Source organism: Cetorhinus maximus, chromosome 16, assembly GCF_964194155.1.
Source record: "Cetorhinus maximus chromosome 16, sCetMax3.hap1.1, whole genome shotgun sequence".
NCBI classification, from domain to species: domain Eukaryota; kingdom Metazoa; phylum Chordata; class Chondrichthyes; order Lamniformes; family Cetorhinidae; genus Cetorhinus; species Cetorhinus maximus.
The window spans coordinates 18,758,038-18,782,571 of NC_135894.1; the positions used below are offsets into that span (position 1 = coordinate 18,758,038).

The 24,534-nt window shown below is 42.6% G+C and overlaps 1 protein-coding gene across 1 annotated transcript in view; it reads right to left on the minus strand.

The window, feature by feature from the left end:
* The window catches only part of LOC144692043 (uncharacterized), a 158,686-nt gene that overhangs the window by 45,143 nt on the left and 89,009 nt on the right, over window positions 1-24,534 (minus strand). Inside the window, exons 24-29 of the mRNA XM_078560601.1 lie at window positions 20,487-20,641; window positions 16,097-16,201; window positions 13,851-13,984; window positions 8,372-8,433; window positions 3,519-3,619; window positions 2,201-2,238 (exon numbers count right to left, since the gene is read on the minus strand). Of these exons, the coding sequence (XP_078416727.1) occupies window positions 2,201-2,238; window positions 3,519-3,619; window positions 8,372-8,433; window positions 13,851-13,984; window positions 16,097-16,201; window positions 20,487-20,641 (595 nt within the window). The remainder of the gene's footprint in view (window positions 1-2,200; window positions 2,239-3,518; window positions 3,620-8,371; window positions 8,434-13,850; window positions 13,985-16,096; window positions 16,202-20,486; window positions 20,642-24,534) is intronic.

The following is a 24,534-nucleotide window of genomic DNA, read 5'->3' on the forward strand; positions in this document are numbered from 1 at the left end:
CACGTTCTTGCTTCTGTCCTGGTGTGTGGAATTTGAGGGCAGGGAGGTGGAGGTGTCAAGGAGATATAATAATGTTATTGGAATTTATTGTAAGATAGTGGTGTGTGTGTGAGTGTCTGTCTTAATTGAATTAAAGGCAGCTAGTCTGAAGGCTTTGATGTATCAAAAGATAGGCTAGGTTTGAAATGTTAAGTAAATAAACATAGGTGTCAAAAGAACAGCTGCATTTTTAAATAAACCCAGGCGAGATTGTTTTTGAAGGAGGGGTGAAATGTGTCACCTAGCCAGGTGAAGTTCAGAAACAGTGGGCAGGATCTATAGGTCGGTGAGCAGGGGGCAGCGCCAGCTCGCCAACATGTAAAATGACACGGGATGACGTCGGGCGGAACTCCCAGCATCACCCCGCGTCATTTCCATTTTCAGGTTGGTGGGAACGCAGCCAAGTCAGTTGTGCACCCGCCAACCTGTCAACAGCCTATTGAGGCCATTAATTAAACAATTTAGGTAATTGACAGGGCTGCTCGTCCAACCTTAGAGTTGGCGGGCAGGCCGGGAGTCCTGGCGGGCTTCAAAAAAAGCATGAAGCCTCATCCATGGGCTGGATAAGGTTTCATGAGCGTTTTAACATTTTTAATAAAGGTTTGAGTTTAAGTGATGGACATGTCCCAACTCAGGTGACAGTGTCACATGAGGGGACATGTCAAGGGAATTTTTTAAACATTTACCTTAAAAGTTTTAATTCTGAGCTAATCTCCCTAAGGCAGCACTTAGCCTCAGGGAGATCAGTGGGCTCTTTCACGCGCATGCGCGGAAGAGTGCACTGCAGGCTGAGGGAATCCCCCCCCCCGCCTGCACAGGCAGCGCATAGCGCTTCCTGGCGGACATCATGCTGGGCGGGCCTTAATTGGCCCACCCACATAAAATGGTAGCACACCTGCCCACGCCCGCTCCTGCACTTCTCCCCCGACGGGGTGAAAATTCTTCTCAGTGTGTTTATTTTTCCCAAAGATTACCGGTAAAATTGGTACTACGATAAATTTTTATGATCAGGGAGGTATAGTCCAAAGACATAGTGAAACAATGGGAATTTACATTCAATGGGGAAAATATGTATAAAGGAGAGAAGGCTGTGTGCAAAGGCAGGCGTTTTCTGATCCAACATGTGTGAACAGCCTTCAGCATCTACACCTCAAGCTGCTGTCTACAACAAACTGAAGTTAAGAAAACTCACTTTGAATTGGATTGTTCAGGGTATCATGTTTCTTTGCCAGGGTCTTTTAAAATCTATGTTTCTTGCTGTTGCCTTAATGGAGGTGTAACTGGGAGTCAGGTTAATTAGGGGATTTAGAAGCTATTATAGTAGTAATTTGTAGACATATGTGTGTATTTAAAATCATTTCCCTTATTAATAAATGTTTAATCTAGTTTTGTAAAAGCCCATAAGGCTTGGAGGTCTTATTACTACTGAATTCAAAACACAAATTGCAAAAATAGTTCTGGCGGTTGTCTCAAGTTTCCCTCTGGGATTTGAAAACTCCGCATTTACCATCGGTTGTGCCATAACATAGTTGGGGGCTCGTCCGGGATATATTTGAAATTCCTCGATTGGGTTGGAGTTGGTGAATCTTAAGGTTACGAGTATGAGAAACACTTTGAATTCAGGAGTTGGTGTGAGGTTTTTTGAAGAGGTGAGATTGCAATATGGCTCTGGCAGTTGCTCAGATTTGTCTGTAAGTTGAAGTTATAACTTTGGCTGGTTTACAAAAGGTAACTAAAGTTAAGTTAATGGAATTGGTGGATAAGTTACAATTAGGGTTACAGCAGCAATGACTGCTGTAGAAAAAAGTGACAACCATCTGCGCCAGCCATGTACTACGGTGATTAGATCTGTTTTGAGGTTTGATGGAGGAACACTGGCTGGCATATTAGAACTACCTGCTCCGAGAATAGTGGCGTAGAATTTACAATATCCATCTGAAACATCAGAGCAGGCCTGGTTTAATGTCTCATCCAAACAAAATGAAAAATGTTGTCCCTCAGCACTTGGGTGGAGTATTGGGCTGTTCTGCTCGTGTTCTGGTATGAATTCAAATCCATAAGACCCAGAGGCAGCACTGTTGTCAAAACAAGCCAAGATGACACTTCTAAAGCAAAGAGTGATTCATTAAATGACAATTTATTGTGACATGACATCACTTACCTCTTTCTTTTGGTACATGTCCTCCGTTTGGAATTTTCCTTGTAGAATTGGAAATACAAAAAATTAAAATTGGACAATGCCATAAAAATCAAGGTTCTGAGAAATGAGAAAACTACTGTTTTTTGCATCTCAAATGGAAAAAAGTTTTATTAAACTATGGCAATTATCTCATTCATTCAGAATTGTAATTAAATTTACAGGTATTTTTAATGCTTAGATATTTAGAAATTTAAGTATTCATTAACAGTGCAATGCCAGGCTGCAGAAAGATACTAAGTGGAGGCCACTGAGCATCAGGGGTTGGATTCTTGCTGTTTCTGATCTAAATACACGATAGCTGTTCAACACTGTAGTGAATGTCACAGTGTCTGACCCCTGTGATGTTCTCTGCAAGTGCCTGGAAGGTCCATATGATGTAGAAGTTGAAGGCAATTGTAATCTTCATTACCAAGTTTGATTGTCACTATAGATCTTCATGGACCAGGCAGGACACCAGAGACAAAGCCTCTGGGTCCACTCGTCATGCTAATCCTCCAACAGGTTGCTTGGTTGGATCCTGGTCCTACAAATGATGCACTATCCACGTTTTTAGTGGCCCTGTGCTGCCCTTTCCAGCATCTACTGCACTAGAAGATAGTAGGCAATGACTACTATCTATGGGGGCTGAAAAATTCTCTGTGCTGTTGACTACCAGCAGTTAATATTACAAATATTGACCTTCCTTCATCAAAGTTTACAGCACAGTACGAGACCACTCAGGCCACTCCATCTGTCTGGCACTTTGCTAGAGCAATTCAAAACTAATTTCTTCACCCCACTCCTCCCCACAACATTGTATTTACTACTTCTTCACATACTGATCCATTTTTCTCTTAAAATATGGAACGTTTCAGTTTCAACCACTTCCTGTTACAAAGCATTCCATTTGTTGACAATGCTCTTTGTAAATCAATTTCTCCTAATCTCCTTGCTCATTCTCTTAGTGGTAATTTTAAATTGATGGCTTCTCCCATTATGAACGGAAGCTCATTCATATTGCCCCCCACGACTTTTCACGAGTTTCTCAGGATGATGTTTTAATAAAGTCTTTACAAGCAAAATACTGCTTTTTGGTTTAACTTTCTTAGTCATTTTCACCGCAGAACACCAGTGACAATAAGCAGCTTTCTATTAACCTTACATAACAATTTACTAGCATCTGACTTTTCACTGAAATCAAATCACATAGCACTAATTACTGCACTAAATAAACTTCAAAATCTTACCAGTTCACAAAGGACGAATACAAGAAAGATGTAAATACTGTATGTGTACTTACTGGTGTTTCTGACTGAGATTTCCTGGGATGGGAAACTTCAGGAAGATCATTTTCCGCCCCATCATTAACGTCATCATCTGAGTCATTGTTAGCATTATTACCTTGAAAGAGTTGTCAAGTCGGTCAGAATTCAGTCGAGTTTTAATAATTGATAGTCACTATTCAAATTATCCAAATAATTAAAATGGGTACTAAAAAAACTTGAACAACTCAGTATTTCAACTTAACCAACTCTGAATTGTAGGTATCAGCCTTGTCTTTAGTGGTTGCATCTTGCCTGAGTCAGAAAATTGTGGGTTCAAGTCCCATTTGAAAGACCTCAGTGCAAAATCTAAACTGGCATTTCAGTGTAGCACTGAGGGAGCGCTGCATTACTGGAGGTGCTATCATTCAAGTGAGACATTAAAGCGTGGTCCTCTCTACCCTCTCAGATGGATGTAAAATATCCCATGGCACTATTTCAAACAGCAGAAGAGTTCTCCCCAGTGCCATGGCCATATTTATCACATCGCTAAAATGGATTTTCTAGTCATTGTCACATTCCTGTTCGCGGGGCCTTGTGTGTAAATTGGTTGCCATATCTCCTACGTTAAAACGGTGACCACACAGTTGAGCCTGTTAAAGGTGCTATAAGTTCTTTATTTAAAGGATAACAAAATATGTATTTATCATGGATTTTAACATACCACGCTTTATTTTAGCACGTGCTGAAATGCATTACCAAAGTAGGTGCTGGTATGCTAAAATCTATGTAAAATGTTTATCTTGCTATTTAATGTTTTAGGTTATAATTTTATCCCAGTAATTAATGTATTTTCACATTTACTTTGGTATTTATATTTTATTGACTTTTCCCCCCCACAAGTTTACAGTTACAATCATCAAGGGAAAAACAAAACACACAGCTACACATTGTAAACTTAATAAAAGGCAAATTGGGGGTCAATGCTAGTAAACTCTTCATAAAAAGCAATCAGCACTTGTAAATAATTGGAGGATAGTAGACTAGTTAATAAACTATTTAATACTGTAATAGAGAGATATACTACACTTTGAAGGATGAGTTGGTAAAACCATTAAAAATTGAATCAGTCGTTTTATAAATAGATAAAATAAATAAATAATATAAATAGAGGCATAGAGCACAATAACAAGTAACTTATGCTAAACATTTATAAAACACTAGTTGACATCGGATTAAGTAGTGTGTAAAATTTGGGACACTAAGCTTAAGAAAGGATTAACATCTTCGAGAGGGTGCAGAAGAGATTTACTGAAGGGACTTCAGCTATGTGGAGAGACTGGAGAAACTGGAACTGTTCTCCTCAGAGCAGAGAAGATTAAGGGAGGATTTCATGGAGCTGTTCAAAATTATGAAAGGTTTTGATTGAGGAACTGTTTCCACTGGGGAGAGTTGGTAGCCAGAGGACACAGATTTAAATTAATTGGTAAAAGAACTAGAAGGGAGATGAGGATAAATTATTTTACACAGTGAGTTGTTATGATCTGGAATGCCTGAAAGGACAGAAGAAGCAGATTCAATAGTAACTTTCAAAGAGCTTTGGATGTATTCTTGAAATGAAAAAAAAAGTAGGACTGTGGGAGAAGAGCAAGGCATGGGAAGAATTGGATAGCTTTGCCAAACAGCCAGCAGAGACACCACGGGCCAATTGGACTCCTTCTGTGCTGGACGATTCTATGATTCCATGAACTAAAATGGGCCAAATGGCCTTCCTCATCAATAATTAGCTTGTGATTTTATAAAATATTAGGATATCGATATTTATACAAACACTTAGGCACACTAAATGTCACCTGCAACATGTATCCTATTCCGTTCCGAATAAGTATTTGATAGTGCTTTGATATTTCTTTAATATATTAATGTTTCTTTTCCTTCACCTTTTTAGGGAATACATCTGGTTCCCTTATTCTCAGGATTGGGGAAATCACCGACCTGAGGTGATAAAGGAAGGAGAATAAGGTACTGTAGGCCAAGGTGTTATCCATTCCAGGAATTTCCTCAGGCAACATTTCAGGATCCAGGTTTGCTTTTCATGAATCCAACTCTAGGACTGCTTCTCATGTGATGGTCTGAACTCTCATACATTTCATCCAAAGGTTATACAGAGAATGCCATGTATTTTATTAAATGTAGTGAATACAGAATCATAGAATATTTACAGCAAAGGAGGCTATCCGTACCTATTGTGACTTTCTGCAAGTGCAACTCAGCTAGTCCCACACCCCGCCCTTTCTCAGTAGGCCTGTAAATCTTTTCTCCCTAGTGATAGAACCTGGGACATTTTGGCACATGACTCAACTCTTCACATTCTTAAATAGCTGAGATATTTGGAAGCATCTCATTTTGTTGATTTAGATAGGATAACATTTACAAAAACCTAGGCAGGCATTTGATTCCTTGATGTCAATACAAAAGGGAATGCCATCAAGAAACAAGTTAGAAAACTGGGTGGTGTATATATAACTTTGTCATATTCACAGTCATGGTGAGATCTACCAGATGGAGTTCACATAACCTATATAGTGATAATCACTTGGACCAATGTACAGAACCTCCCTAAGTCGTCTATAAGGCTGCGTTCGGCCTATGGTTCAAGTCCACCCCCATGCTTGTTGATTGCTGGAGGACCATCTGCGGCAATCACTGTTTGCTGCTTTGTATCACAGGCTTTCTTGCCTGACAATTGGTCAACCAGACTGGTCACCAGGCGTGAAATGGAGTAAAAATATTCTCATGAGTTCCTGCTGTTAAATTTGGCAGGACCTCCATGTTCTCAGCATTTCCAATCACTGAGAGAAGCCACCACTCCCTCCCTGCTTACATCAAGGAATACACATTCTGTTAAGAATATGCAACAGGACTTGGGCTTTTCACAATCTGCTGAAAGGAACTTCTAATTCAAGTTAATCCTTTTTGAAGTTATATACTGTACGGGGGACAGGAGTGAAAACTAACCAAATTTAGCCAACTATGTTGGCAAGTAGCAGTGTATATACTGGCACAAAGCTGTCCTGATATTTTTAAAAGTCCAGCTTCTTCATGGTGAGTGAGGGGTGTTAATGAAATGTGCAGGAGGTCTTACGGCACAGTGGGTAGCCAGAAGCTCAGGATTCGATTCCCACCCCAGGACTTGGTGGGCATGGAAGGTACGTTCATGTTGTGGCCAACAGGTTGATTGTCAACCTGTACATTTATCCTATGGCAGGTAGTAAGAACAGGGGAATTTCCTGGTCAGCCAGAACCATGTGGTAGCTGCGATGTGTTATGACTCAGCAGATGGTAAATGCTGAGCTGTTCAAATCCCAGAGGGAAACTTGAAACAACTGTCACAACTAATTTTCAATTTGTATAAACTTTGAGATGTTGGCGTTGAATTCAGTAGTAATAAGACCATCAAGTCTTATAGATTTTTACAAAATTACATTAAACATTTATTAATAAGAAAAATGATTTAAATACATACATAGATTTACAAATTACTACTATGATAACTTCTAAATCCCCTAATCAATCTAACTCCCAGCTACACTTTTGTTAAGGCAACAGTAAGACACAGGTTTTAAAAGACCCTGGCAAAGAAACAGGATACCCTGAACAAGTCGAATTCAAAGTGAGTTTTCTTAGCTTCAGTCCCTCGAAGCCAGCAGCTTGAGGCATAGATGTTGAAGGCTTTTCACACCCTTGTAAGATCTTAAAAATGCCTTCCCTTTACAAACAGTCTTCTCTCCTTTATGCATATCTTCCTCTTTGAATGCAAATCCCCATTGTTTCACTATGGGGAGAATTTTCTCCACCATTTTAGCATGACGCACACTCGGAAGCGTTGAGCGCTCCCTGTGCGGGCGGGGGGAGTAGGCTGAGTTGGGGAGTGCACTCTTATGCATATGCACGTGAAAGAGCGCAGAAATCTCCCTGAGGCACAGAGGTGCCTCAGGGAGATTAGTTTCATGTATAAAACATTGAATAAAGAGAGAAAAAAATTTTAAAGGACATGTCCCCTCATGTGAAACTGTCACATGAGCTGGGACATGTCCATTAATGTTAATAAAATTTTTTCCAACACTTTAAAAACGTTCATGAAACCTCATCCCACCTGTGGGTGAGGTTCCATGAAAAATACAAAGGCTGCCTGGGCTCTTCGCCTGCCAACCAACCTTAAGGTTGGACTGGCAGCTCCGGTCACTGATTCAATTGATTGTTAAATGGCCTTAATAGGCCTTTGACAGTTCGGCGGGTACGAGCGGCTGCGGGCCCACCGAACTGAAAATCTGAATGACGCGCAGTGACGTCAGGGCGCACGCCCAACGTCACCCTGCGCTATTTTACGCCTTGGCGAGTGGACCATGCCGAAGATTCTACCCTATGTCTTTGGACTTTGTCTTTCTGATAATAAAAAACCTCTCATTGCATTAAGTTTTGTCAGTAATCTTTGGGAAAAATAAACAAACTGTTTTTAAACTTCACCTGGCTAGGTGACACATTTCATCCCTCCTTTGAAAACAATCTAATCTGGTTTATTTAAAAATGCAGATGTTCCCTTGACGCCTATGTTTTTAAACTTCCCCATGTTTACCTAATTAACATTTCAAACCTAACTTCTCTTCTTACATCAAAGCACCCAGGCTAGCTGCCTCTAATTCAATTAAATCTCACACATACACACCCATTGACACATCCCACTATTACTCTATTTTACAATAAATTCCAAAATATTATGAGAATTATTATATCTTCCTGACAAATGCAACAGCCTTCCCAAACAGACTTCTGTTGTCACGGGTTATACTCGTGCTAGAGAGAGAATTAAATATGCAGCACATCAACTTACTGGGAGAACTTCCACTGAGTGATGAATTTTCCATATCTTTTTTATGCACTTTGCAATAAACTCTAAAGCAAAAACAGATAACAAAAGTCAAGGCGAAAGAAAACTGCAAGAAGTAACAATCAGATTAACAGACGACTGTGCAGCTGAATATTAATTCTCACAGCACAATGGTACAAGGTCACGCATGATTGGCAACGAGCTCCATTAGTTTAGGGTCGGGACTTTTAAAAAATTTATTCATGGGGTGTGGGCTTCGCTGGCTGAGTCAGCATTTATTGCCCATCCCTAGTTGCCCTTGAGAAGGTGGTGGTGAGCTGCCTTCTTGAACCGCTGAGTCCATGTGATGTAGGCACACCCACAGCTTTATCTTTTGCACTGATGTGCTGGGCTCCTCCATCATTGAGGATGGGGATATTTGTGGAGCCTCCTCCTCTCGTGAGTTGTTTAATTGTCCATCACCATTCATAACTGAATGTGGCAGGACTGTAGAACTTAGATTTGATTGGTTTTGAAATCACTTAGCTCTGTCTTTCACTTGCTGCTTATGCTGTTTGGCACACAAGTAGTCCTGTGTTGTAGCTTCACCAGGTTGACCCCTCATTTTTAGGTATGCCTGGTGCTGCTCCTGGCATGCCCTCCTGCATTCTTCATTGAACCAGTGTTTTGATCCCCTGGTTTGATGGTAATGGTAGAATTGGGGATATGCCAGGCCATGAGGTTACAGATTGTGGGTGAATATAATTCTGCTACTACCGATGGCTCACAGTGTCTCATGGATGCCCAATCTTGAGTTGCTAGGTCTGTTCGAAATTTATTCCATTTACCCCTACTCTCTGCCTACTGTCCATTAGCCAATCCTCTATCCATGTTAACATATTACCCCAAATTCCACAAGCCCTTATCTTGCCTATTAACCTTTTGTGTAGCACCTTATCGAATACCTTCTGTAAATCCAGGTATGATACATCTGCTGATTCCCCTTTATCTATCCTACTAGTCACATCCTCAAAAAAACAATAAATTTGTCAAACACAATTTCCCTTTCGTCAAACCATGCTGACTTTGTCTGATCATTCTAGGATATCCCAAGTGCATTATTAAGACTTCCTTATAATAGATTCCAGTACATTGCTGATGACTGATGTCAGACTAACTGGTCTGCAGTTCCCTGGTTTCCCTTTCCCTCCTTCCTTAAATAGCAATGTCACATTTGCTAACTTCCAATCTGTTGGGACCGTTCCAGAATCTAGGGAATTTTGGAAAATCATAGCCAGAGCATCCATTATCTCTTTTAGAATCCTAGAATGTAGGCCATCAGGTCCTGGGGATTTATCAGATTTTAGTCCTTACATTTCTCCAGAACTTTTTCTCTGCTGGTGTTAATTTCCTTAGTTTCCTAATCCACTTTAACACCTAGGGTTACCCTCTATTTCCGTTATATTACTTATGTCTTTGACTATGAACTCAGACAAAATATTTGTTCAATGTCTCTGCCGTTTCCTCATTCCCCTTGATAATTTCTCTTTTCTTTGCTTCTAAGGGACCAACATTTACTTTAGCTACTCTCTTCTTTTTATATACTTACAAAAGCTCTTCCAATTTGCTTTTAAATTCCTTGCTTTCATATTCTAATTTGGAATGTGTTGCTTTCAAACTTGACATGGAATTATGATAATCATTTCCCAGCGGATCTTTTACTCTGACATTACTAATTAACCCTGCCTCATTACACAATACAACATCTAAAATATCTTTAGCCCTAGTTGGTTCCACAACAAATTTCTCCAGGAAACCATCGCTTCTTCATTTCTCCAGGAAACTCATCATCCAGGCTACCTTTGCCAATTTAATTGGTTCAGTCTATATGAAGATTAGTCTCTCACAAATATTACATTGCCTTCGTTACACACGCCAATAATTTTGCTTAAAGCTCTGTCCCGAGGCCTCTCCACTCTCTTTTCTCCTTTAAGACGCTACTTACTTTTTGGCTAAGCTTTTAGTCACCTGACCTAATATCGCCTTATGTAGCCGGTTGTCATGTTTTGTTTTATAATGCTCCTGTGAAGCGCCTTGGTACGTTTTATTGCATTAAAGGTGCTATATAAATAAAAGTTATTGTTGTTGTAGAAGATTAAGGAACTTCTACAACAACAATAACTTTTATTTATATAGCACCTTTATTTATATAACATGTGGATGAGAACATCACCACCTTCAAGTTCCTGTCCAAGCCACACACCACCCTGACTTGGAAATATATTGGCCGTTCCTTCACTGTCACTGGGTCAAAATCCTGAAACTCCCTCCCTAACAGCACTGTGGGTGTTCCTACACCACATGGACTGCTGCGGTTCAAGAAGGCAGCTCACCACCACCTTCTTAAGGGCAACTAGGGATGGGCAATAAATGCTGAACCAGCCAGCGAAGCCCACCATGAACAAATATTAAGAGAAGACTTGAGTTGACTTGCCACAGACACGTCTTCTTAGGGCTCCGCCATGTTTCTCTGATTAGGCGGCTGAAGGAAAGGAAATCTGGACTGGTTAACTTTTGTTTTCTTCTTTAAATGAAGAACAGGCACCAGGTGCATGGGAACACCACCACTTCCAAGCTCCCCTCCAAGACATAAGCTACCCTGACTTGGAAATATATCACCCTTCTTTCACTGCAACTGGGTCAAAATCCTGGAAGTTCCCACTTTACAGCACTGTGGGTGTACATCACACAGAGGCAGCAGCTCAAGAACACAGCTCAGCACCACCACTTTCTCAAGGACAATTAGGATGGGCAATAAATGCTGGTCTTGCTAATAATGCCCATATTCCATGAATGACTAAAAGAAAAGGAGTGCTTTTGCAGTGTTCTGGATAATATTTGTTTCTCAACCTACATTATTGAAACAAATTATCTACTCATTATCTCAATGCTGGTTGTGGGCAAATTGGCTGCTCAGTTTCCAACATTCCAACAGTGACTGCACTTTAAAAAAAAGTACTTCATTGGCTTTAAAGTACTTTGGGACGTCCTATTATGAAAGGCACAATAGAAATGCAAGCTCTTTCTTTCGCTAGCCGAGCTTCGTCGAGTTAAACCCAGCTACTCCCATACAGATGATGATGTTTCCATTTGTGGGGGGAGCCAGAACTAGGGACCAAGAATATAAGATAGTCACTAATAAAAACACGAGGAATTCAGGAGAAACTTCTATGCCTAGAGAGTGGTTAGAATGTGGAACTCACTACCAAATGGAGTAGTTGAGGTGGCTAACAGAGATGTTTAAAGGAAACCTAACATGAGGATGAAAGGAATAGAAAGTCTTGTTGATGGGGTTGGATGAAGAAGTGCGAGGGGAAGCTCACATGGAGCACAAAGACAAGCTTGAAGCTATCTGTGCGCTGTGAGTACCATTTAATGATACAACTCTCGGCAATGTTGCTATAACTGTAGTGGTTAAACTGGTAATCATGTTTTCATGTTTACATGTGTCATAGTGGTGAATAAAAGTTATAGCTACAGTTTTGTGTTAGCATTAATCTCTCTGTTTAGCCAAAATAAATGGTTTCATCTTTATTCAGGCTCTTGGAATAATATCTCAAAATGTGTTATTTGGCTTGGTTTGATGTCCAACAATTTTGAGCTAAATATGCCATCTTATATCAAATCCTAGGTGTACAACGGTAAAATGCAATTATGTATTTGCTGCATTAATACTGGGCATTATTTCCAAGTTTACCATCCCCATGCTGGTGGCTGCTCGATTCCAGGGTTTGAATTTCCCAATCTTAGGGCTGGTTCCAAGACACACATTAATCATTCATGTACTACCTTAATTGAAAAAAACACCTCAGCGCTGGCTGTGGGCAAGTTGGCTGAATTTCCTACATTCCAACAGCAACAACACTTTTAAAAGTACTTAATTGGCTGTAAAATGCTTTCGGACACCCCAAAGGTTGTGAAAGGCACCATAACATTTTTAGAATTATAGACAGTACTTTTGCGTTTGTGCAATGGTACGGATGATGAAAAGTTGCTTGCTGCTGCGTTGTGTTGGAACTGAATAATGTCTTTGTGTGAAGTTTATTCCTTGCACATAGACAAGTGTGTCCAGCCTGGAACCTATTGAAAGAGAAAGATCTATAGAACATGCTTAAGGTGGGATCCTTGATCTTATATATCGGTTTCAATGCATTTCCTTCAAAATCCCCATCCTAACCTACGAATGCTACATGGTCTACTCCACTGCACCTCTACAAATTTTTCTGGACCCGTGGTGCAGCTCATGGTTTCTCACTCTGGAATACTGTGTGTTCACCCCATCCCTTTTCCATTCCACCAGGGGTTCCACAGCCTTCAAGCCATCATGCCCCTGTTGGCTAGAATTCTCTGCCAAAACCCCTCTGCCTTGCTTCATTTGTCCTCACCTTTTGAAGGCATCTCAAGAGCCTAAATATTTGACTGTCTTCTATCGCCTCCTCAATCCTTTTCCCTATCTCTGGTCATTCTTGTGAATTCTCCCTTGCCCTGTGAGAATGTGCGACCTAAGTGCAAGTTGCTTCTGTAGCAGGTAGTGCGGTCGTATGCATAACTGCACTGATGGATGCTAAACCTTAGGCAAAGTCATTTTTCAGTCACAGCACAACCCCAAGCAAGTATTCACCTTTATCCACAGAGACAGAGTCAGGTAGTGCAACTTCGGAAAACTTAGCAGGGATCCATCTGGCACTCAGCTTTCCTGCATTACCTGATGTTTGGATTTGTCTAATGTCAATAGTGGTTTCCACTGTTGACAACAGTGTGATTGCTCAGTTATTGATAAGCATTCTATGCCCCAGGCTCAGAATCTCACACTGAAAACAGTGTGGTGTGGTGTGGGGCCACATATAGTGTCAACAGTCATTAAGATGCCTTAACCACGAAGTCAATACCAGTCCTTCCTCTGAAAGCTTTAATGCCTCCGTCCCTCTCCACAGATACTGAGTTAAGATAGATCACTGGTTAGAACTCTTCCAAAAGAGAATAATGGGATTGGGACAAGGTCATTACAGCTATTATCTTACTTCCCAAGGAGAGATTTTAAAAAGTCAGGAATAGCAAGGCTTTTGAAGAGAGGAATAAAAGCTTACACATTCCTTTCCTGAGTTTGTCAGGATCAAGAAAGAGCTTATTCTCCACTTTCATAATCAATGTCAATGTTTAATGTGGTAATGGGGCAAAGTGCAACCTGAACATGTCTGTGGTTAAAATTACTGACTCAAGCACAGTAATTCAGTAATGTGATTGCACCGATGAATGCTTGAAACATTGAAAGCAAGTTTTCATGTGACCCGATTGCAGTTTTACATTTTATGAGGACATTTGGCTCAAGGTCCAAACTGAAAACAAGCTGATTTACATCTTATTGACTTCTGCTCTAAATGACGTTCAGTTAAAAGAACATTGACACCATTTTCAGATGTTACAAAAAAAAACAAATAGCAACCTGTAAGTGCCCTGATATTCGTTTTCCTTCACTGCTGCCTTGTCATCTATTGCGCATGGATAGTGATAGGACCTTCTGCAGCTTTTCACTTCACATCCAACAGTGGCCCCCTTCTTCCTACAAAGAGAGCACCTCTGAAACAAGAACAGAACGTGGAGTTTGATGAGCGTTATCCAAAGCCAAAGAGAGAAAGAACTTGCCTTTACATAGCGTAGAGCATAAGTGCCGGCATGAAGCATTTTGGGCCAAATGGCCTGTTTCTGTGTCTATTCTATGTAGCTTTACAGTCCATGAAGTACTTCTGAAGTATAGCCAGTTGTAATTTAGGAAACATTGCAGCCAATTTACACATAGCAAGAGCAAAGTGATAATGACCAGATAATTCAGTTTTATTAAAGTTGATTCAGAGATCAATTTTGGCCGGGCAAAGTTCTTTGAACATATTGAGTTGCAAAATAGGTGCAATCCTCTTTTCCTTCCTTCACTCACAGTAGAGTAGCCCTGGGCCTCTGAATAAAAACAGAAAATGCTGGAAAAACTCAGCAGCTCTGGCGGCATCTGCAGAGAGAGAAACAGAGTTAAAGTTTCAAGCCTATATGACTCTTCTTCAGAGCTAGCCATGGGCCTCACTTGTTGCTTGTAACTCCGTTGAGGTACTGGGGGAGTGCTGCACTGTCAAAAGGTGCCATCTTTCAGATGATGCGTTGAACCAAAGCCCTGTTTGCCCTCTCAGGTGAACATAAAATATATTATTACACTCTTTTCAAGAACAGCACTGGAGTTTGTCCTTGGTATCCTAGCCAATATTTGTCCCTTAACAAGTAACATTAAAAAACAGATTATCCAATCATTATCACATTGTTGGTTTTTGGAGTTGCTGTGTGCAAATTGGTTGTGTCTTCCACATTACAACAGTGACTACACTTCAAAAGTATCTCATTGGCTGCAAAGTGCTTTTGGAAAAGAGGGGTGTACAAAAGAGTTCTGTGTTGCATAAAGCCATAGTAAAAAGAACAAAGCGATACTACAGAAACAGTAACAGTGCACAATCTAAAAGGCGGCAAAATCCAACTTTGAGAAACACAACAGCAACTTTAAAGAATGGGTGTTCAAGAAAAACAATCTGAAAGCAGACAGGGCATCTGCTTAAGCAGTTGGACAGCACTGAAGAAATGTGGGACTGATTTAATCGTTGAAAGAATCTGGGACTGATTTAATCAGTCAGGAGGCAGACAGGTCCTGCCACAGATAGTCAACAAACAATAGAATGGACAGACATAAGACGATAACTGCATTCACAAGAGAGAACTGAGTAAACAGCTTAAAGGTAATGTTGAAACAAATGCCAGACAGACAGCTTAATTTGAACAGAGTGGACTGGAGCAGTTGTCCAGTTTTGGTCTATCTCCTAAACTAAAAGTCGTGCTGTATACATGAAAAAGTTTCAGAATGTCCCTTTCTAACCAAGATGTGAATGCACATGGAAGGAAAATAAAGAGTATGAGGATTGGGGGAGATCGAGGATAGAGAGTGCAGAGCGATGTGTTGACCATCTCCTAAGACCAGGGACCTAATTAGCCCAAACTTTTACGCTCTAATCCCCAGACAAGGTCATATAAAAAATTTAACTGGCATGCACAAATAAAGTAGTTTGATGATAACCTTACTTATTTAATACTTATTGCTAAACACGGTATTGAATCAAAGGTATACCTGAAGATCCTTTTGCATGTAAAGGCTGGAAAGTATAGCACATACAGGGAATCTTTCATGGGATCAATGCAAATTAAGCTACATTAAATTTGGGGCTATAAGGTGACCCAAGCATAATCACTATTCAGAACAGTTCACCATCGTTGATTATGCAGCACTGCTCTGCTGATGAATACGTTTATCTGTCCAACTCCATGACATCAATGGGCTGGGTCTGATCCCTTTGCTTCAAAAGGAAAATATCCCAACATTTATCACTTCGGCTGGTAACTTTGTCCTAATATGAAGCAATGATGAACGAAGAGACGAAATACAAAGGTGTGAAATTCTTGGATAACAATGAATATAAGAGCTTTTCTTTTCATTTAGGATATTCTCTGATCCTTTTCCATTTCCAGATTTCAAAAATCAGATCATATCTATTACAATAGATGACAAGTTCTGAGATATACCACAAATATATTTAGTACAAATGGCATTAGGGTTCCAATAGGCTTCATTTATGAATGAATGTATAATTACTGAAATCTTACCAACTTGCTTCCTCTTTTAATTTCTTTTTGGATATCTTTGACATAAAATCCACCAAAATCATCAAAATCTTGGGAATTGTGATTGACAAGATTTGAAGAAAAAAGCTGAAAAGGGAAGAAAAAGAATGTAAATGTATCTTAGATACACTAGCATTTGCTTTAGTTTTCTGAAGCTGGGTTATAGTTCCATGGTGCAGGTTACTCACTGGCACCTCACTCCAGTGGCCTGGAGCGGCCATGCTTCATTGCCGAATACAGGTGGTCAACCATTCGACCATAGAGTGTAAAACAGTGAAGACCAAAACTGTCATTACCAACAGCCATGCATATGCAGGAATCAGTAGATTGCAACCAGGGGTAAGAACCGGGGACAATATCACCCTCTGGTCATTCAGCTGAGGCTATTGATAGCCTCCCCCATTGCTGCCCCAGCTAAGATCCACTACCAACAGAGGTTTGGCGGGGGGATGAAAAATGTGCAGCAATCAGATGGAAGGACATTCCTTTTGAATGCATGAAAGTATTTATGATAATACATAGCTGTGAATATAACATCTCCCCTCCATAGAGAGTTAAAGCAAGGCCTTCTAAAACAGCATGAGAATTATTCTGAAAGTGGTCTGAATAGTTGGAGGAAATTTCAAAAACAAATGATATCTAGGAAAAATTCAGTTTAATTGGTCCTCAAATTGGAGGTTCAATTCACAGACCAGTAACCAAAGCTTGTGTCAGTAAATAAGTAAGAAATCATGCTTACTAAAGGTAATTACCCCATTAAAGACATCCTGAATACATTGAGGCACTTGTGCAGGGGCAAGGAGAGAGAAGTCATTACTGGAAACATTCTGGCTCCATCCAAATAAGTAGGGGTAGACCCACTTGTGAAAGGTCCCCCAGAAGTGGGGCACAGGAAAGAGACAATGCAAAGGATGGAATGGTTGATGAAGGGCAGCAGCAATAATGTGCCAGTGCTGCAGTTAGAAAGGAATTCACTAGTGACTTAGATTGAGGAGCTAAGGGTGGTGCACCCAAGGGCTGTGAGGTGGAAGGGATTTGAAAAGGCAGCATTGAAAGTGGCACTGAGCTGGAATGCTCAGTGGGGGTGGAGAAACAGAATGTTGAGAATTTGTATATCAACACTGAGTGGGGAGAGGCTGGGTCTTTCAAGCCATCTCAGCCCTCTGGCCTTACTAAGCATTCTGACCACTTTTACTAGTGCTCCAAAATTGACCTCAAGAGGTGAAACCCATTCACACTGTGGGACTGGATTCAGTCCCTGCCCTGACAGAAACAAAATCAAATTGCAGCAAATAGAACGTTAAAATATCGGTTTATCTATGCAATGTCTCTACAAGTGAGGAAGGATGTATGAAAGAGAGAGAGAGAGAGAGACACACACACACACACACACACACACACACACACAGAGCAAGAGAGATGAAGAGACCAAAGAGAGACAGAGAAAGGTTAAGAGCATTATCAGAGATTTTTCTGCAGCATGGCATGTTTGTGTGCTTACATGTAAGTGTGTTCATAAGAGTTTATGTCATTGTTTTGCTGTCTCCACTGAACTCAGGCTGCCATCCTAAAAATGAATCAAACTGGCTTTACCATTCAACACATGCAAAACCTGCTTGCATAAGAAACAGGATTTTGGAACAGGGCAAAAATAAAAACAAAAAACTACTGCGGATGCTGGAAATCCAAAACAAAAACAGAATTACCTGGAAAAACTCAGCAGGTCTGGCAGCATCGGCGGAGAAGAAAAGAGTCGACGTTTCGAGTCCTCATGACCCTTCAACAGAGAACCTGTTGAAGGGTCATGAAGACTCGAAACGTCGACTCTTTTCTTCTCCGCCGATGCTGCCAGACCTGCTGAGTTATTCCAGGTAATTCTGTTTTTGTTTTGGAACAGGGCAGGTGTGTTCACTCTGAAATACCATCGTTTATGAATTTATCGTGAGAGGTGCAATTTTAAATAAAATCAGGCCTCACTCATGACCTCGTAATAAACCCTCAAATCTCAGGATTTCTTCCCCTCCCCGTGTTAAGCATCTGGTCCATCCCTTCTCTCTCTCTGACACCTGTAATGAACGGGAGGGAGTAGGTTTCTGGGAGACTCTCTCTCCTCACCATGTCTGCCATGGAATTAAAATAAATAAATAAAATTAAGCATAGGGAAGGAGGGTGGCTGATTGAAGAGGCGTTTACACTCCAGAATCTCTCATGGTGTCCATTTCTCCCCCAGCCTCACCCCACTCACTGGAAGTCCAGCTTGCACATCACTGACACCCCAGTACCATAACATCTCGACTGACATCTACACTGATCAATCAGCAATATTTTCTCATAAGAAGGCAGGACTAGCTCCAGTGGGCTTTGTTTTGATTTCTTCCCCACAACGTTACAACTCTTAAAAGGGGCAAAGTACCACACGCAATGCTCAGGATGCAACATACATTACTGTAGCTGCAGGTTGCATAAGATCTTTTTTGTTGCTTTTACGAATAAACCAATAAGGAGACCTTGGGGCTTGCATCAAACAAAAGAAACTCCTTTTTAGTGGGACACAACTAATAAGGAAGTCAACCATAAAACTTAGAAAATTAAATCCTATCACCCTTGCCCAGCTGTCATCCCAATTATTGTCATTGTAACCTTAAACTGATGATGCACAGCAATGTGGTGGTAACAGGTATGATTCTTTAAAAACATTTCTATAAAACTTTTTCAGATACAGTAATATAGTTCTTGTAAGGAACTCTGACCTATTTCAAATTAAATAAGTCAAAAAAGAGGTTTATAAACCAACTGTCAATAACAATTTATATTTATATAGCGGAATAATGTAATAAAATGCCCCAAGGTACTTTGTGTGAGCATTATAAAGCTAAATTTGACATTGAGCCACAAAGGAAGGTATTAAGGCAGATGACCATAAGCTTGGTCAGAGAGGTAGATTTTAAAAAGCATTTCAAAGGAGGAAAGAAATATAAAGAGCCAGAGAGGTTTAGTGAGAGACTTCCAGAGCTTAGGGCCTAGGCTGCAGAAAGAGTGACCAATGGTGGAACAATTAAAATAAGGGCCACTCAAGAGGTCAGAGTTGGAAGAGCGCAAATATCTCAGAGGGTTGTGGGACTGGCGAGGGGCAAGGCCATGGAGGGATATGACAACAAAAATGAGAATTTTGAAATCGAGGCCTTGCTTAACTGGGAGCCAGCTGAGCAACCACAGGGGGAAAGAGTGAACTGGACAGTGTGAGCTTAGACACAGGCAGCAGAGCTTTGGAACAGCCTTAAGTTTACAGAGGGTTGAAGGTGGGAGGCCACATTGGAATAGTCAAGTCTAGAGGTAACAAAGGCATGAGGGTTTCAGCAGCACATAAACTGAGGCAGAGGCAGAGCTGGGCAATGATGTGTGCTATGATGTGGCAGGTGGTTTTTCCAGGCAGACCGACAAGGGAAACTTAGCCACACTATCACAATGATTTTGCAATTCGTATTTAATACGAGAAGGCTTGTGCACTGAAGTCACAAATAATGAGTCCATTGCCTTCAGAGGTTTTAAAGATTAAATTAAAACATTTATTAATGAAAAAAGAAATAAAAGCTTAAACACACACAATTATCGTTACCGTTAACAGTTCCCAAAATTTCTACTTAAGCAGACTCCCAACTACACGCCCCCTTTAAGGCAACAGTCCAAATAGATTCCAAATTTATATCCAGCGATATTACCACAAGCACTAACTGGACAATGGAATTCCAAAGGCTTTTAACACAACTTCGGTTACTTGAACAGCAAACTTCAGCAGGGTGGCTAGAGTGGAATTGCCATACTGTTGCCATACAAGAACATTCATTCTTGAATGAGCATGAACACTATTGAGATCCTGGCTTCCTTATGGTAAATTTGGCAAGCTGGACACTTGGATCAGACACAGGCCTGGCCAACAGAAAGGTAGGTTTGGGGTTTTAGGTATGCATTTACAGGGGGGGGTGGAGCCTGGATGGCTGTGGAACATGTAATTCTTATGAAGTTAAAACAGAAAATGCTGAAAAATCTCAGCGGGTCTGGCTGCATCTGTGGAAAGAGAATTAAACAGAACTCTGTTTCTCTTTAAAATCCCACCTTTAGTAACTGTATAGGACATTCAGTATATGTGGCTCCATTTTCCAGATGAGAACGCAGGCATCATCTTGGCAAGTTCGGAAGTAACGTTAAAACAAAGTGTTACGTAAAGAAACTGAAGACCAAAAAAAATGGTGACACAAAAAAAATCCCCGATTAAGCAAAATACGATGGAGACGAGCTAGGTTCTTTCACAAATGAAGCAAAATGCCCAGAGCACAGAAGAGGCTTCAATGCCCATTTCTGTTCTTATACCTACCAGGCAGTTCTGATGCACAGCGATTCTGTCATCGTTGAATAGTTTTCCAGTTGTGAGGCTTTGCCCTGACCTGAAACACAGCCCACATTCGCTCATATTCGCCCAGCTCCTGTAAACCCGACACTGGACATTGAAGCAGACAGCAGCAGCCGCCCCTGCCCCAAACTGGCTTCACTGGCATCAAACCAGTCCCACAGAATGACTCTTCATTTATGGTTGAAGAGGAAGCAGAGGGACGCCCCATTTCCTTTTCAAACTGAACAGTTTCGATTTCCCCAGAGAGGCATTAAAACAGAGAAAAGGAGGAGGGACAGAAAAATGGTCGATACTCCTTAGCTCACTTGGCCTTAGGGAAATGAAATACAGAGTGTGGACCGTAATGTTCCGGCCGCTGAAAGGGAATAATATTTTCCGCCCTATTTGCATATCCTCATGTTGCTCACACTCGACCTTTAAAAACACTTTCGATAGCGTGTACTTGCTCTGTGGATTCCCGTCATGTTGCACACGTAACTGGAGCTTTTTCTCTGGGGTATGCAAACATTGGAAGGCTCGTTTTCAAACCTGCGGCTTTGACATCAGATAATAGTCCTAAGGTGTCCCCGGCACACGGACGCACTCACCGCTGTAAGAGAGATATCGACACACAAAAGGTGGTAGGAATTTGTAATCGTCTCTAATAAATGTCCTGGTGATACATGTTGTAAAAGTTGAACCTGATTGTACTTCTGTGATGGTGATTTTGAAATGGTTTGGAATGTTCTTCCAGATGTTTTTATGAATAAAGTATATTTTTCCAAAAAAGTAAATAAAATAAATGCCCCAGAATGAGAGGTCTGGGACTCTCAGAGGCAACAGGTTTGGTAACAGACTAAATGCTTTAAAATGGGTGTAAAGATTGTATCCATAAATGTGCGTAGCATTAAATCTACTACGCAGTGTGTTGCGACCTTGGACTACCACGCCAAGGTGAAAGCTGACCTGTTGTTTCTGCAGGAGTGTGCGATACCACACCTCAGCTCCTACAGGCAATGGTCACGATGGTGGGTCCCAAGGGGCCATCGATCTGGTCGGGCGGAAACGACTCTCGTTCCTCCGGCCTGGGTATTCTGCTGCGGGGAGGCAACTTCACCGTCTCCGAGGTTAAGGAGGTGGTGGGCGGGCGCCTCCTCGTAGCAGACGTAATGTACAAGAACGCTCCACTCCGGTTAATTAACGTGTATGCCCTGGCACAAGGGGCCGAGCGGCTGGAGGTTTTTCAGCAGCTCCCACTGCTGCTGGCGACCTCCAGGCCGGTCATCCTGGGCGGTGACTTCAACTGCATCATCGATGCGGCTGGACGATCCGGCAGGGCCGACAGCAGATTGGACGCTACGTCCAGATCCCTGATGGAAACAGTTAAGGATGCCAAGCTGCACGACGTCTTCAGCAACCCTGCAGACGGAGCGCAGCGTAAATACACCTGGTCGCGGTCAGACGGGTCCATCCGTTCCAGGATAGACTTCCTGTTTGTGTCCCGAGCGTTCGCGGTCAGATCCACCGAAGTCAAGCCGGTGTTCTTCTCTGACCACTGCCTCCTACTGGCTGACTGTCACTTAGAGGAAGACCAGAGGGTGGGCAGGGGGGCATGGAAGCTAAACGTGCAACTGCTGACCCCAGAGAACATTGAGGAGCTCAAGAGGGATTACAAAGGTTGGAAAACCGTGAAACCCCTCTTTGAGTCCCTGACACACTGGTGGGAAGCGATCAAGGGAAACATCAAGAGGTTTTTCATCCTCAAAGGCACCCAGAAAGCTAGAAAGGAACAGAGGGAAATGTCCTGACTCCAGAAAAACATGCAGAATCTGCTGCGGCTGCAGTCGATGGGGGTCGATGTCAAGGAGGAACTCCAGGAGGTGAAGAGCCAGCAAGCCTCGCTCTTTGCCTCGGAGGCCTCCAAGATCATCTTCCGTTCCAGAATCCGCTCCGTGGAGCAGGATGAGACGTGCTCACGTTTCTCCTTCCAAAAGGTACACAGAGAGAGCTCTGTGATCAGCAGCCTGAAGGAAGAAGACGGCTCAGTAAAGTCATCGCAGTCCGACTTTTTGAGGATCAGCAAATCCTTTTATGCCAGATTGTATGACGTGAAGCCCACAGACAGCACGGCCTCCCAGTCCTTCCTGTCCTCCATCACGGAGGTCTTAGACAACAGTACATGGGAGAGCCTGGACAAACCGCTAACTCCTGACGAACTGACTAAGGCCCTTGAGTCCTTTGAGAAGAGTAAAACTCCCGGAAGCGATGGCTTGCCGGCGGAGTTGTGTTCGGCTCCGTGGGACTGGATCGGACCAGACCTGCTAGAAGTGTACGAGAGTATGCTCCTGGCTGGCAGCATGTCAGAATCCATGAGGAAAGGCATCATCACCCTCATCTACAAGCACAAGGGGGAAAGGGAGGAAATTAGAAATTGGCGACCCATTTCACTGTTGAATGTGGACTGTAAGATTCTGTCCAAGGTCATCGCTAATCGGGTCAAGTCTGCTCTGGAATAGTGATCCACCCTGACCAGACCTGCACTGTGCCGGGCAGGAAGATCTCTGACAGCCTCACACTGCTCAGGGATACGATTGCCTATGTGCAGGACAGGGGTGTGGACACCTGCCACATTAGCCTGGATCAGGAGAAGGCCTTTGACAGAATATCGCACACCTACATGGTGGATGTGCTCTCCAAAATGGGGTTTGGGGAGGGAATTCGCAATTGGATCCAACTGCTCTACACTAACATCAGGAACGCAGTCTCAATCAATAGGTGGGAATCAGAAAGCTTTCCTATTAAATCTGGAGTCAGGCAGGGCTGCCCTCTCTCCCCTGCCCTGTTTGTGTGTTGCATAGAACCCTTTGCTGAGTCCATCAGGAAGGATCCGGGCATAAGAGGAGTGACGATCCCAGGCAGTGGAGGCACTCAGGTCAAAGCCTCCCTGTACATGGACGATGTCGTCGTCTTCTGCTCGGATCCGCTGTCGGTGCGCAGACTGATCCACATCTGCGATCAGTTCGAACTGGCCTCGGGAGCCAAGGTAAATCATGGGAAGAGCGAGGCCATGTTCTTTGGGAACTGGGCTGACCGATCCTTTGTCCCCTTCACCGTCAGGGCTGATGGCCTGAAGGTGCTGGGGATATGGTTCGGAGGGACCGGGGCATGCGTTAGAAACTGGAAGGTGCGAGCGTCTATGATGAAAAGAAAACTGGGCATGTGGGAGCAACGCTCCCTCTCCATTGCGGGTAAGAACCTGGTCATCAGGTGTGAGGCACTCTCGCTGTTGCTGTATGTGGCGCAGGTCTGGCCCATTCCACACTCCTGCGCGATGGCAATCACCCGAGCCATCTTTCGCTTTATCTGGGGGTCGAAAATGGATCGTGTCCGCAGGGATGCGATGTACAAGCTTCTAGATAAAGGGGGAAAAAACGTGCCCAACATCGCCCTCCTACTGATGGCCACCTTTGTGTGCGGCTGCATCAAGCTGTGCATAGACCCTCGGTATGCAAACACCAAGTGTCACTACGTGCTGAGGTTCTACCTGTCCCCGGTGTTGCGAAGGATGGGTCTGGCCACGCTGCCGCGGAATGCTCCAAGTAGTTGGACCGTGCCGTACCACCTGTCCCTGGTGGAAAAATTTATGCAGAGAAACAGCTTTGACCACAAGTCCATCAGGCAGTGGTCGGCACCTAACGTCTTAGAGGCCCTGAGGGAAAAGGAGAGGGTGGATCCTGTGGGACGGTTCCCCGAGCAGACTGTCAAAGTCATTTGGCAGAATGCCTCATTGCCAGAACTTTCCAACAAGCACCAAGACTTAGCCTGGCGGCTGGTGAGAAAGGCCCTCCCTGTCAGATCCTTCCAACACACTAGGAGTCTCACCCCCTTTGCACGTTGCCCTCGAGGTGGCTGTGGTGGGGACGAGACCGCTGTTCACCTCCTTGTAGATTGTGCCTTTGCAACGAAGGTCTGGAGAGAGATGAAGTGGTTTCTGTCGAGGTTCATCCCGAGCAGTTCTGTGACACAGGACTTG